Source organism: Salmo trutta, chromosome 30 (assembly GCF_901001165.1).
Source record: "Salmo trutta chromosome 30, fSalTru1.1, whole genome shotgun sequence".
In the NCBI taxonomy this organism is placed as follows: domain Eukaryota; kingdom Metazoa; phylum Chordata; class Actinopteri; order Salmoniformes; family Salmonidae; genus Salmo; species Salmo trutta.
Genome location: NC_042986.1, coordinates 9,410,529 through 9,424,901, shown reverse-complemented (window position 1 = coordinate 9,424,901; position 14,373 = coordinate 9,410,529). Strand labels below are relative to the sequence as shown.

At 45.0% G+C, this 14,373-nt stretch overlaps 1 protein-coding gene across 3 annotated transcripts; it reads left to right on the top strand.

Moving 5' to 3' along the window:
* The first annotated feature begins 1,089 nt into the window (after nt 1–1,089).
* LOC115167867 (calcium-binding and coiled-coil domain-containing protein 1) lies at nt 1,090–12,525 on the top strand. Of its 3 annotated transcripts, none has more exons than XM_029722576.1 (15): nt 1,090–1,274; nt 2,813–2,970; nt 3,124–3,226; nt 4,961–5,163; nt 5,382–5,594; nt 5,879–6,027; nt 6,184–6,253; nt 6,439–6,594; nt 6,929–7,183; nt 7,560–7,685; nt 8,126–8,221; nt 8,443–8,530; nt 8,782–9,056; nt 9,490–9,584; nt 10,150–12,525. In XM_029722576.1, the coding sequence occupies exons 2-15, from the start codon at nt 2,839–2,841 to the stop codon at nt 10,175–10,177; spliced, it is 1,989 nt and encodes a 662-aa protein (XP_029578436.1). In that variant the 5' UTR covers nt 1,090–1,274; nt 2,813–2,838; the 3' UTR covers nt 10,178–12,525. The 3 variants fall into 3 exon arrangements, with proteins under 3 accessions (XP_029578436.1, XP_029578438.1, XP_029578437.1); XM_029722578.1 differs by lacking the exon at nt 1,090–1,274 and adding an exon at nt 1,315–1,377; XM_029722577.1 differs by lacking the exon at nt 1,090–1,274 and adding an exon at nt 1,395–1,504.
* The last annotated feature ends 1,848 nt before the right edge of the window (nt 12,526–14,373 follow it).

Here is a 14,373-nt window from a genome sequence, read left to right as displayed (position 1 = left end):
AGTACGGGCTCTCAGCATGGTACGGATTTCTCCGTTCATCCAGGGTTTTTGGTTGGGGTATGTCCGGATTGTTATTGTGGGTACAACATCAAAAACACATTTCCTAATGAAGCCTGTGACTGACGATGTATATTACTCAATGTTTATGGATGAGTCCTAGGTGGATGATCCTTTGAACATATTCCAGTCAGTATTGTCAAAACAGTGCTGTAGCATTGAGTCTGCCTCCTCTGTCCAGCACCTCACTATTCTCTATGTTGGTGGCTCCCTCTTGAGTTGCTGGTTGTAGGTGGGGAGTATACATCTGCCTTGGCTACTCTGGGTCCACTATTTTACAAACATGTATATCTAATATTTATAAACATTTTCGTAAGCGTTATAAACATTAATAAGTAGGCTATGACAGTGTATAAGCAGAATATACTGTCAACACATGTTCACACCAGGGAGAGAGAGAGCGAGAGAGAAATGCTTATTATAGTATGCTAGCACTCCATCCCAAATGGAGTGTTGTCATGTAATACTACCTCTCCTATGTTAGTCATGTCTGTTCATCTGCCAATGTTGGCATGCAAGCCATGCTCAAGTGTCACTCAGGAGTGAATTAAGACTTCTGTTTTTCCTGGAGATGGGCAAGTAAATCATAGGCTACTCATTTTACAGGACCAAACAAGACCATATTGGGAGCAGGCAGCTATGACAGACAGTATTACAGCAATTTGACATTTCGTTGTTGTCGCAAATGCAACGCATCACGGTTGCTTTCATCGAAAGCAATTCATATTAAACCTGATGAGTTGTTTTTCACTGCGCATCGATGACGTCGCGCTTTATAATAGGACCGTTAATATTAAGGCCATGACATGACCAATGAGAGTGCGTGCGTAATGCAATCGGCGAGAAAAGAATATGAACCAGCCATGGACGCGGAAAATCATCAAATTACAGAACGCGATTTCCCGTATCCGACCTTCGAGCGTCTCCTCTGTATTTGGGGGTTGTAGTTTTCATCCTATAATTTCTAGCTTCCGATCTCTGCTTCATCCAGTATAAAGAACAGCAGTTCCCATAATACAGCAAAACACACCACCACTGTGATGCGTGTGTTTTTGTTATTGTTGTAGGTTAGTGGAACAGCTGAGAGCGAAGAGACATCGTTGTGCGTCTTTAAAACACGTTGAATCGTTTTCTGACACGGATGGACTTTGTCTGCCTTTAATCTAAATAGGGACGGCTCAATAGGACAATCTGCAGAGCAAACAGACCAGAATACGGTGAGTCTCAGTCAAATAAACTCTGACTCTGTATCTGCGTAGAGTTCTCCCTATGCAGAAACTAACACAAAGGAAAACGAGCAAATTGTCCTATTTGGTACAGGTATTTGTTGATGGCCCATACCTTTTCTTTAATACATTACACTACGGTGAGATCGGTTAACGGTCCCGATGGTCCTGATTATTGGCTTTTGCGCAACAAGGGAGTCGCGCACTGGATCGCACACAACGTGGGTTTCTTTTTCCACTGGAGTCTATTATTGCGCACACTGGAGACTGCAGCTGCTAGGCTAGTGGGCCTTGTCTTGACACGAATCTCGTGCGGTGTAATTTGAACATTCTTTTTTTTTTTTGACGTTTAGAGATATTTTTGTTATATAATAGAATAAGTCATTTATTACCACAGATTGTATTGTTTGTGGGCTTTTGCTCATTTCTAACAAAATAAACAGAACACAAACATGAATTAATGCTCGTGTCAAGTGGACTAACGGCTGCAAGTTGTGTGTGTTGTGCTAAATAATGCGTTATACATGGTTTATTACCTCCTACACTTTCTCAAGAGTTCTCACTATTTACACTTTTGTAATCTCAGTAATATGGAGCATATGTTAGCCAAATATGTTAGATATAGTCCTAATGCGCCATGTAGTTGTTTAATACAATGCTCTTATTAATTTAGTTAGAGATTGCATTGTATTACTGGGATTTAGACTGACACCTGTCATCATTTATCCCTGCCAGTACAATAGTGAAAGATATCAAATGTATGTTGGCTACTCTGCCTGGATACTAGTCCCACGTGGCTGTTGATTTTTAAACAAGAAGTGAACAGTAGGTCTATATGTATGTCGACACGTGACTGGAGTGACAAGGTCTTCCCCTGAGCAAGGCAGTTTTCCAGCTGTTCCTAGGCCGTCATTGTAAATAAGAATTTGTTCTTAGCTGACTTGCCTAATTAATTAAAGGTTAAGTAAAAATAGAGTGCTGTACAATAACAGCAAGGTGTTGAGCAACGGCTGTAATAAATAGTCCACGTGTCAGTGTTGTTTTCGTGTATTATGGTAGTTATGGGCTTAACTGTCATCTAGATTTTACTTGCCGGGGGGGTGGGTGCCCTTCCCCCATGCTTTTCCATGCCCTCCATATGGTCACTGAGAGGAGATCATCTTTCACTGAACAAACACTCCCCGAGTAGACTCTTTCTCTCTTTCTCTTTCTCTCAGCAGTTTGTTTCACAGCAGTCACCTCTCACCTACTTCTCCATATGCTCATCTGAACAGGTCCCTGGGTACATTAGTCAAATACTTTCAAATAGTTGAAGTTATTTGAGGTGTGCTTGATTTAACTTCAAGTGTACAATTTGGTGACTACTCTATTGGTTCTGTTGTACCAAACCACACAATCAAATGTATTTGAAAGTGTTTGAAACACAGGTCTCAGGTTTGGTGTCTACCTGTGATTATTATAGCTGTTGTCAAATGAAATGTCATTGTAACATGTATCTTTTTTTCTCTGTCACACCTGTATCCCCACAGGTACTCACCAGTGTTATTGTGTTGCCATGGAGAAGGCTTGGAGGGTGGAGTTTAGGAACGTGGGTAGTAGCTACTTCCCTCAGAGCCGCGTGGAGTGCCACTACAGTATCAGCTCACAACATACCTGGGCCAGCCATGACTGGGTCGGACTCTTCAAGGTATACGGTTAACCTGATAAATTAGTAAAACCCACCCCGAGGAGTGGAAATCAAGTGAAATGCACAACTGATTTTTTCAATGTTCCTGTATATATTAATATTTTTGTGTGTTTTTTGTCTCCCTGTCTCTCTCCCCTTGTCTGGCTCCCTCAGGTGGGATGGTCGTCAGTGAAGGACTACCACACCTTTGTTTGGGCCCTGGCCCCAGAAGGCTACCAGGAGGGCACAGATGTCAACTGCTGTGTTAACTTCCAGGGTACTAGTCCCTCTCTTTGAACCCTCCCTCTATTTCATACAAAGTGTGCCTGGTCAACATTCACACTGTTCAGAAAGTAGTGTACACATATTCATTATTGTTCTTTTTAATTTAACCTTTATTTAACCGGGCAAGCCAGTTAAGAACAAATTCTTATTTACAATGACAGCCCACCAGGGAACAGTGGATTAACTGCCTTGTTCAGGGGCAGAATGACATATTTTTACCTTGTCAGCTCAGGGATTTGATCCAGCAACCTTTTTGGTTACTGTCCCAACACTCTAACCACTAGGCTATCTGCCGCCCCAAGGTCATTAACTTGCAGGGTCATCAAATAAAGATAGATATCCACACTCACTAAAAGTGTGAGACCATTCAACAGTCTGCTGGTATCTGTCTTTATTTCACAACATTCATACTCTGCCAAGGTCTGTAAGGAAACGCTCCAACTTTGGATTAGTTTTACAGTAAATTGAATTACCCTGTTGAAGGGTTCTATAGGCTCGTGACTGATATTTAAAGCAGAGACAGGACTCAATAAGTTACATAGTGTTACAGAGAGGAGACGATCAGATTGTTTCTCTCTCTCGCTCTCTCTCTCGGTTTGAATTTAAATCAGTCTTTGTTTGGCTCTGATTGAATTCCTTTAAGAAGTAGAAGGTTGAGTAATGAGGATGAGAGAGACAATGGTACAAAGACCAGACCAGACTGAATAACCAACCGTACATTACACTAAGGCAGTCAGGAGTGAATAGAGAGCACAGAGTGAAAAGTGTCCTTTTAACATTACAGCACAGTAGCTTGCAGACTTTATACTGTGTATAAAGTGTCCTCCGTCGTCTCAGTGACAGTGCAAGCTGAGGAACTACAGATAGCCCTCGAAAGCCAGGCAGAGCAGCTGTGTCATTGAGTTGTGTCAAGGAGATGAACAGCTATCAATGACACTGCCATTTATCATCTGCGGTGAGGACTGAGGAGACAGAGTAAATGCAGAAGCCAGGCGTCTGATGTAGTCAAAGCACATTCAGGATTATGCCCACTTGTCACAGAGGAGGTTGGTTATCTATAGCGCATGCAGTGGTGGAAAAAGTACCCAACAGTCATACTTGAGTAAAAGTAAAGATACCTTAATAGAAAATGACTCAAGTAAAAGGGAAAGTCACCGAGTAAGATACTACTTGAGTAAAAGTATTTGGTAAAAAAATATACTAAAGTATCAAAAGTATAAGTAAAAGTATCAATAATTTCAAATTCCTTATATTAAGCAAACCAGACGGCACAATTTTCTTGTTTTTTTCATTTACTGATGGGGCACACTCCAACACTCAGACATAATTGACAAACATATGTGTTTAGTGAGTCCGCTAGATCAGAGGCAGTAGGGATGTTCTCTTGTTAAGTGTGTGAATTTGACAATTTTTCTGTCCTGCTAAGCATTCAAAATGTAATGAGTACTTTTGGGTGTCAGGGAAAATGTACATTATTTTCTTAGTAATGTATTAAAGTAAAAGTTGTAAAAAATATATAGATAGTAAAGTAAAGTACAGATACCCAAAAAATGACTTAAATAGTACTTTAAAGTATTTTTACTTAAGTACTTTACACCACTGTGTACATGTCATCATAACTGAAATCATGGCCATAAATACATCTTTAGCATTATAAGCATATATACATCTAGATCAATAATCCATTGACCATTTCACTCTCCCACTCCCTTCCCCCCTCTTGCAGCCTCCTATCTGCCCAAGTCCAGTTCCCAGCAGTACCAGTTTGTGTACGTCGATGGGAAGGGAGAGGTGTGCTCTGCCAGCTCCCAGTTTACCTTCAGCGCCCCTAAGCCTTTGGAGGACCTGGTCACCCTGGAGGAAGGAGCCCACGGAGAAGAGGGGGGGACTGACATGCTTCTGGTCGTACCCAGGGCCGAGCTACTGCAGGTGGGCATAAGGGAGTGCAGGTGCGAGAGAGAGAGAGAGAGAGAGAGAGAGAGAGAGTACTGTAGAGGGAAGTCCATATCCTCTTTCAGTTATAGAGTGGGTGAATGAACGTTGATGAAATGAATAGGCAGAGGTGAGAATCAATAGTCAATTACAAAGAGATAGAGGATGGAAATGGATAATCTTTTAGGCACTTAATGTTTTCTCTCTCCCTCCAGAGTCGCCTGCAAGAGTGTCTTCGGGAGCGAGCCGAGCTGCTCCATGCACGGGAGGCAGCCGAGAGGATGAAGGAGAGAGAGAGGGAGAAGTACAGGAGGGCAAGAGAGGCGTGGGACAGAGGGTGTGAGGAGCTGGAGAGGAACATCGCGGACCTGAAGGAAGAGCTGCGAGAAAGCAGGGACAGGATGGAAGAGATGGAGAGGAGGCAGGAGGTACGGTAACATTACAAGACAGGATTAAAGTCTGCCGAGGGGATTTGATCATGTCCAAGTAGCCCCAGTGTCTGGTCATGAGCACTTATCTTTGTAAAAATGCGATTTGACGTAGAACGACGAGATCACAACCCCAGATGTACATTCTCCTGTTATGTTACATGTCAAAACGGGAGCAGTTCATTTATAGGTCAAATGTGCTTCGTCATCTACAAAGGAGTCTCAGGATACTGTATATACTCCGTATAGAATGTAGATGCTCTCTCTCTCCCTCCCTATCACAGGAGGTGGAGGCATCTGGGGAGGCCTTGGCTCAAGAGAAGAGTTCCATACTAACTATGAAAGCAGCCAGCGAACAGCGAATCAGAGAGCTGGAGGATGACATTAAAGCCCTAGCACTGAAGGCTTTGGAACGAGAGACTGAGCTGGAGCGGTCAGAGACGTTCTCTATCTCCCTGGAACTCAACCTCTCTCTTTGATCTCTCTCTTTCTATCCTTTATCTCCCTCAAATCTCTCTCTTTGTCCATCGGCGTGCCTGTTTTTCTTGTGCTGTTCTCTGGTTAATGCTAACCCCGTCTCTGTGTGTAGGATGAAGGAGAGGGCCAAGAAGCAAGCAGTTCAAAGGAGGGAGGAGGAGAAAGAGAGGAAAGTTCTGCAGGTACTATAATGGCTTGGATTTATTTAGTGCTTTTTCCAGCTGTTTTTCACTACCAACATGTAGCATCTTACCTGGGTGAAGCACAGCAGCCATTTTGGGCCCGAACAGCAACCACCCATCATGTCTGATCCCAAACCCCTCATCCTCCTCTTCTTCCTCTTCCTACATCCATGTGTCTTCCTCAGCTCAAGCTGGAGCAGACCGAGGGGGAGCTGCGCAGTCTGTCTGCTGAGTTCCAGGGTCTGAGGAGCTCCCTGGCCCAGAGAGACACACACGCCCTACAGCTACGGGACACCATCACCACCCTCACATACAGACTGAGTACGGCACAGCGGAAAGAGGTGAGGCTGGCACCACCCACAGAGGGCCCGTGGGTAGTTAATAAAAGGATGTAGGGGATTGAACAAAACGCAATGCAACAGGAAAATGGCAGCACCCACTGCGGTCCCTCGTTCTCACCCATCATCGTCTAACCATGCTATTGAGGTTATTTTAGCGACCATGGCAAACTTTGCTGGCTGGAGAAATAGGGATGGGCGGTTAGAGAGGGAGTGGCTGGGTTGGTCAAAGACAATATGACAGGAAAGTTCCCAACGTGCCGTGCCCTCACCGGTCGTCTGACAAAAACCATGTTATTGTTGCTGAACTATCATCTCCTCTTGTCTTTCCTATCAGGCGGAGAGCGAGGCCGCCCTGGCTGAGATGCGGGGCCTGCGGGAGCGTCTGGGGGCCAGCGAGCGTTGTGCCGAGGGCCTGAAGGGAGAGCTGTGTGCCCTGGTGGCTCAGAGGGACCAGGGCCAGACAGAACTGCACCAGGCCAGGCTCCAGGCGGCACAGCTCACCCTGCAGCTAGCCGACGCCAGCCTGGCCCTGAGGGAGGGCAGAGCACACTGGGCCCAGGAGAGACAGAGCCTGCAGTGCAGCACTGAGGTAATGACAAGGATCATTGGATGGATGGACTTAATCACATGAATTGGATTACTCAAGTAGTCAAAGCGTTTCACAATGATAGTGACTCTCCATTGGGGTAGGCCAACCTCTACAGAACCCTCACTAATAACTATACCACACTAATATACTCAACTCAGATTTGAACTAGAGATTGCATTACTATGCTGGAAATTATGCTTGTGAAGGTCTCCTCTTTCTGTTCCACTATATGCGATAGCTGCAACCACTAGGAAAGCCTCACGTCTTCTCGATACAGAATTTCTCAGTATCTCCTGTTGAACTTTGAATTCAAGTTTCAGAATGTCCCAGCAGCATGACTTGTGTTAAACGGTGTGCGTGTCTTCCCCCGTGGCAGAAGGCCAGAGAGCGTCTGGAGAAGCTAAATGGAGAGACGCAGCGGATAGAGAAGAAGCTTCAGGAGGAGAGGATGGAGAGAGAGAAGGTGGAAGTGGAGCTGGGAAGAGAGAAGGACTGTAACCGGGTAAAAAACGAACACCTACTGCACCACAGACCATAGGCCACATGCAAAGCAACATTTCAAGCTATTAATAGATACAAAAAAAACAAATCAACTCTCTACACGAGCTCATGGCTCGGCTCAGGATGCTGACATTCCATGCGTCGTGCTATACAGTATTGAAAACCGCTCAGCCTTGTTGGTCCTGTATGGCTCAGTTGGTATAGCATGGCACTTGCAATCCCATGGTTTTTGGGGTTCAATTGCCGAGGCCACCCTTACGTAAAATGTACGAACGCATGACTGTAAGCTGCTTTGGATAAAAGCGTCTGTTTAATGAGACAGGTTTTTGTCCACATGCTGGGTCACGCACGCCCGTCTCTTTAATTGCCTGTGCCGTGCTGCTGGTTAGGCTGTGCATATATAAGCATGTGACTCCTTCTTTTGATTACTGCCCCCTGCAGGTGCAGCTGGGTGAGACATGCAGGGAGCTCCAGGAGCTGAAGGCCAGTCTGAGGGTGGCCCAGAAGGAGAAGGAACAGCTGCTGCTGGAGCAACAGGCAAGACCTCCATCTCTTCACCCACCATTCCCCCTCTCCACATACAGACACATTTCTAAACTGCTAACCCCTGTCCACTTAGGAGACGTAAGATCAATTTCTATACATGTCAAGAGGTGTAGAGGCCCCGGGGTCCGTTTGGTGATGAGCCTTAGTTGTCTTGGGATAACACTTGTCTATGTGTAAACGAGTCTCTGACGGCCCTGCTCTGCTCTGCACAGGACCTGATGGAGTACATGGGTCAGGTGGAACAGAGGAGGGAGGCTTTGGCAGATGCCAAGTGGAGCGCTGCGGTGTTCGCCTCCACCAGTGAGTGGAGGAATCCCACCTAACACTGTGGACTAGCACTGAGAGACATGTACAACAATACTCATTTGATCTGTGGGCTGTCCACAACAAGATATTCTACTTCTACACTGACTTGGATCTGAGATGACTTGAACCAATCACGAGATAAGTGGAGACGAGAGCCAGGAGCTTTTCCCAGTCAGGGAGAACTCCTGGCCCTGCTCTGACGATCACTTACCACTGTTGTTTTCTACTCTGTGTGTGTCTGACAGGCCTCCATGACAGTCCTCTGTCTGACTCTGAGGATGAGAACCCTGAGGCGCTGCAGCCCTCCAGGCAGCCCCCCCCCTCCTCCCGCCCCCTGGCCCACTACAGCCTGTGTGACCCCCAGGCCCAGCCTGACTCCCTGCTCCCCTCCACCCCCCCTTCCTCCCCCAGAGACATGTCCCGGTCCCTGTCCCGAGGGGGCGTCGTCATCAGCCAGCCCGCTCCCCTGTTGTTGCCCAGGCAATCGGGTGGAGACACCCTAACACACAGCTCTGAGTCGGTAAGAGACGGTATCAGATGCTCTTACACATGCACACACACACACACACACACACACACACACACACACACACACACACACACACACACACACACACACACACACGACTAATTATTGTACAATTAGCCAGGCTGTTTCCTTAGGCTGATAACATGCAGCTATCTCCAGTGCTTCTGTCTGTGGCTCATTTAACTGTCACCGATAAACTGTATATCTCAGAAAGGCATTTAGAGAGCTGCCTATGCAGTTGCTTATTTCCCTATTATGGCCTTATTGCTAGGTTATTAGATGTGTATGCCTCACCACTCACTTGAACTCTTCTCTCTCTCTCTCTCTCTCGCTCTCTCTCTCTCTCTCTCTCTCTCTCTCTCTCTCTCGCTCTCTTCTCTCTCTCTCTCTCTCTCTCTCTCTCTCTCTCTCTCTCTGTGTGCAGGAGGAGGAGGAGGGTAACACAGACCAGTGCGGAGGACACAGCTCTGGAGAGGAGACAGCCCTGCTGCTGCCTGAGACCACAGACACAGTCCTCAGGTAGCATGCAAGCACACACACACGCGCGTGCCCACACACACACACACACACACACTCTCACGCAGCACACGCACTGCAGCTCCACACACAGAGGGCTTTTTTATGATGACAGGCTGAGTATGGCTCTCAGAGATGGACGTTTTGAATATCGGGTCGTAAAAGAAGTTGAGTGTGGAGGGGAGGAGAAAGGGAGCGTGTAAGACGGAGGCAGCGTGAGGGAGGGAAGAGGGCAGTGAGGGAGAGAAGGAGGGGAGAGATGGGAGGACAAGGGGACAGGTAAGTTGACAGCTGGCTATAGCAATGATTTAGCTACAGGCTAGTACTGGAGTCACAGGCCAATTTTCAGCATCATTAAAGCACCCTCTCTCCCACTCTTTCACTCTCTATTTCTCCCTCCTTCTCTCACCTCTTTTTTTCTTTTTTCTCGTATGTGTTCCTTTTCTACAGTTCTGCTGTACCGTGACTCCACTACAAATGTAATTGGGACGATAAAGGTCTCGATTGATTATTGATTTTGATTGATTGTTCACACCGTTTCCTTTCTTCGTTGTTCCCTCTCTTCCAGTGACCTGGCTAATACCTCTCAGTGGTAGAGAGCGGCGACACAGGACCAAGTCAACAACATCACTGTCAGTGTGTTCTTCACTTTGAATTCAGTATTCAGCGCACAAGCACACACACACACACACACACTACAACTCACCTCTCCTCTGACAAACGATGTTAATATGCAATTTGCTTCTACGTTTTCTATGAACTTCTCCTTTGATGTGTGACTTCTAGGCTGCTTATGCTGCACCTGCGCATAACATGGGTCCTAAGAATGACATAATGCCTGTCGTAACAGGTCGCGACAGCTCAAATCATAGTTACGACCTCTCGCGACCGTTCTAAAGCGTGAAACGTTTAACATTTAAGTCTTAGTTAGATGTTTAATAGTTCATGTTCCATAACAGGGTTGTTTCAGTTGCAGGAGGAGGGATGTTGGGAGCTTTATGACCGGTGTTATGTCATTTTTACGATGCCGTTATTATGAGGCATCATGACAGCCACTGTAATTAAGATATTTTGAGTCAATGTATCTGTCTCCTTTTAAAGTCTAAAAGTTGATTTGAACACTTCCGTCGGCGCGACAACTTTAAACACTTCAGACTACTGTAATAATAGTCATTAAAACGTACTTAGACTTTGTTTTGAAGAATCATTGTAAAGCACAGATATGAATAATGTTTTTCCTCCTTATATTCAAACCTGAGATGTTATAGTATAAGCATTTTCTGTCATTCATTATTAGACATTTCAATTCTTGCTTTATTAGGGGTGTTGTAGTACTGGTTGAAAGGAGACACTAAGATAGAGGAGCGTCCAAAATGGGGAAGAACTGTTGAAAACGCTTCTGAAAAGGGTGGAGGTTTGAAGGCAATCAGGTTGAATGTAGACTGGAAGAGACACTCTAGAAAGGTGGTTGCTACTAATTAGGGCGAGAGGAATGACATTTTGATGTTCTCTCATGTTTTCTTTTGTTGCACAATATATTTGACTTCCAATATTGTATCCTCCGCAACATAAAGCTATTGCTCCTGCATGCTGGTAGCTGTAGAGCCACTGCAATACTTCCATAAATGATACCAGATTTCAATCTCAAAGCAGTGTGTTGTTTTAAAGCAAGAATAATGTGTGTTTAGAATTCCCAGAAGACCATTCGTAATGCCCTAGATTCACTACGTGGTATACAGAAAAGATCTGCTTCAGAGGGAAGAAGCCATTCTAAATTTGTACCTAAAAGAACAAATTGGTAAACGAAGAAATTTCATCATAACATAATCTAATTTATGGATACTTACGTTGCAATACTTGTTGGGGGTGTTGTTCCTATAGCTTATGGAAGACTTTGCCTGGAATAGATTACTACTGGGTCAATAAATACATTTTTCATGATTTTTTACCAATACTCAGCTTGTGTTATATCGTAATGAAATTATATCCAGTTTTAGTTTAAGCTACAGAGTTGATATGTGTAATAATAAGAAAATACTAAAGCTTGGGTTTAAAAGCTTGCTAATGGAGAATAATGCGCTAGGGACAACTTTGCTTGGTCGATATGTAATTGGCTGCACTTGCACCTGTTATTTTGCTATAGGAGATGTTTTTGGGAACGAAACGTTGACTTTCGTTCAACACAATGATGCTCGTCATTAATCCCGTCTATGTTACGTCGTCTATCGTCGTTATCAGAATCATTACCATCGTGTGTTGTAAATCCTCTTTTTTTTATTCTCATTTCTTTCTCTTCCCCTGATTTTCTGTCTGAAGGTCAATTGAACTGTATTATCTATCACGACTGTCTGGTAAGGTTTGACGAGTTAGTCCAAAGGGTAGAGGTATTGGTGCCACTGTATAGGACCACAGTTTGTTCACACATGGGTTGCAGCCATAGTGAAAGTGTGACATCTGTAAGGGATAACTCAGTCCATCATAATAAAATCAGCGTTGATGGACATCCTTGCTCAATTGAAGGCTGTTCATTCAATGGGTTTTGGGGTACCTTTGTCTCTACACCTGTTCAGCTATCTATACCTGTAGTGTAGTTTAGTACTACACATCTGTTTGCTACCCTGGGTGGGTGATTTTGACATCCTGGTATGTGCACCAAAAGTTCCGTAGCACTGAGACCTATGGTTTTGTTGTGGTCATTCTAGATTTCTGTGGGAAGTTCTATGTCTATGTCTATGTCTATGTCTACTGGGAGCTATGTGGGTGTACAGTGTAACTTCTATTCAGGACAGCTACCTACTCTCATTGCAATAAGGCTCCAGTGTGTATGTTGGTTTGTTGAGGTAATCTTACTTCTGAAAAAAAAGCTAGTTATTGGTAATACTATATACTGTATGTTCTTGTGGGTGGGTTTCTGTAATAAAATCAACATGTATGTATATCTGCACCTGTGATGTGTTTGTCTTTTGATGGAAGATAAATGTTTTTTACAAAAATTCTGCTGCTTCCTTCGGGGCGTGACATTCCTGATGCTAATTTGCTAGTTACATGTGTCTCGTCTCTCCTTCTGCATTCGGTTCTTACCCTCCTGCTCCTCTTTACCTGCAGTTCTCTCTCCTTCCACCCCTCCCTCGCTCCCCCCATTTCAAGTCTAGGGTGACGGTAGCTAATTATAAAATCAATGATGCCAGGCTGGCTGGTTTACAGCCTGCTCTAAAACCTTAACTGGGAAATCACTGGTGGATTAATGCCTCCCTCACTCTTTATCGCTTTTAATTAGAAATGTAAAAGATATGAAGAGCCAGAGGCTAGAACACATCTCCTATAAGATCGGGCCAAATGGTACCCTATTCCCTATGTAGTGCACTACTTTTGACCAGGCCTCTGTAGGGAATGGAGTGCAATTTGGGACGTTACCCCCACATCTCCTATATGACCTCTGCCAACCTAGCCTGTTGGCCCCTTTTTTCTTTCCCTCTGCTCTCCCCTTTCTTGTTTATTTCTTTTCCCCCATTGAATCCCCCCCATTCCTTCTAGCAGACCCTCCTCACTCTGGTATGTGGTACCTTCGTTTCTTTAAGAGCTGCTTGCCAACTCTTAGTGTTGTCCTCTAACCAAATCAGTCCCCTCCTAGCAGCAAAGAGCTCTGGCCCCCTCCCCTCCTCTTCCCCGTCCCTCCTCCTCTCTCTCGATCTTTCTCCCGGTCTGTCTGTCTGTTAAATTTATGATCTCTACATCTTCAAATGTTTCTCACCTTCCCCTAACCTTCCCTCCTCACTTTTTCCTCCTTTTGATTGCTCCCTGCCCACTCTGCATCCGCTGCGTATGTAATGTAACGAAAGGATGCCGATCATGTCCCCGTCTCCTTCCTCCGGGCTAGCCGTGATAGGCTACATTCTTTCCCATAATCACCCCATCGCCTCCTAGCATATGACATGTCCCTTACCACCCTTTTACTATGGCTCCAGGACGTCCTCATAGACCCTGAATGTTTTATCACACACTCTGATCTGACTCTCATTCCTTCTAGCTAGTCTTGTCTGGTGATGTAGACAATGCTACCAGTGTTCTGTCCTCCCAGGCCGGTGTTGCAGACAGCGCTACCAGTGTTCTGTCCTCCCAGGACAGCTCCCATACACTGTACGTAAGGCATGACGACGATAGAAGAGTTGGCTACAGAACGAGACCAGCCTACTATCGGGAGAAAGCTGGTAGCCACTAGCCACGTCATCTAACCAAGCAAGCACGTCTAGAAATCAATGCAAATTGCCCATGTTCAGAACAAGCAAGCCCAGTTCTTGGTTTACTCTAATTCAGACCAGTTCCTGTATGGTTCATGAAGGATGATTCATTATTGATTCTCTACCAGGATTTCTGAGTAATCGGTATGCTCTCTGAGTAACAGAATGAAGCTGCTAACCTCCGTCCTGGGGTGGACTACAACTATGCGGCTTTCTCCCTTCTGGCGATTCTTGTAGCTTCTATTCACCCTTTCTTCTTACTTTTCACTTGTATACTTCCTTGGAACCTTGTAGTTGCTTTGCACCATTAATAACCCGGAGGGGATATCTGCTCCACAACCATCAATTGACTAATCATCGCTAGTATAATTGGAAAGGTGGTGATGAAACCCCAAAATACCACCCTGCCTCTTTAAATCCCCTACTACCCCAACACTCCTACCCATTGCCCCAGGGTTCCCATAGCAACGTGTTATTGGGGTTGAATATATGAGGCCATTTAGCTTCAGTCCTTGTAAAGCAGCTAATAATATATGGACCTTATTCTAATCCCC

What these genes read in the sequence shown, in the direction of transcription:
- LOC115167867 (XM_029722576.1), top strand. Translation starts at nt 2,839, where the DNA reads ATGGAGAAGGCTTGGAGGGTGGAGTTTAGGAACGTGGGTAGTAGCTAC. An exon ending in AAGAGAGGAAAGTTCTGCAG is followed by an intron (nt 6,254 to 6,438) that starts GTACTATAATGG and finishes TGTCTTCCTCAG; the next exon opens with CTCAAGCTGGAGCAGACCGA. An exon ending in GAGAGAAGGACTGTAACCGG is followed by an intron (nt 7,686 to 8,125) that starts GTAAAAAACGAA and finishes TGCCCCCTGCAG; the next exon opens with GTGCAGCTGGGTGAGACATG.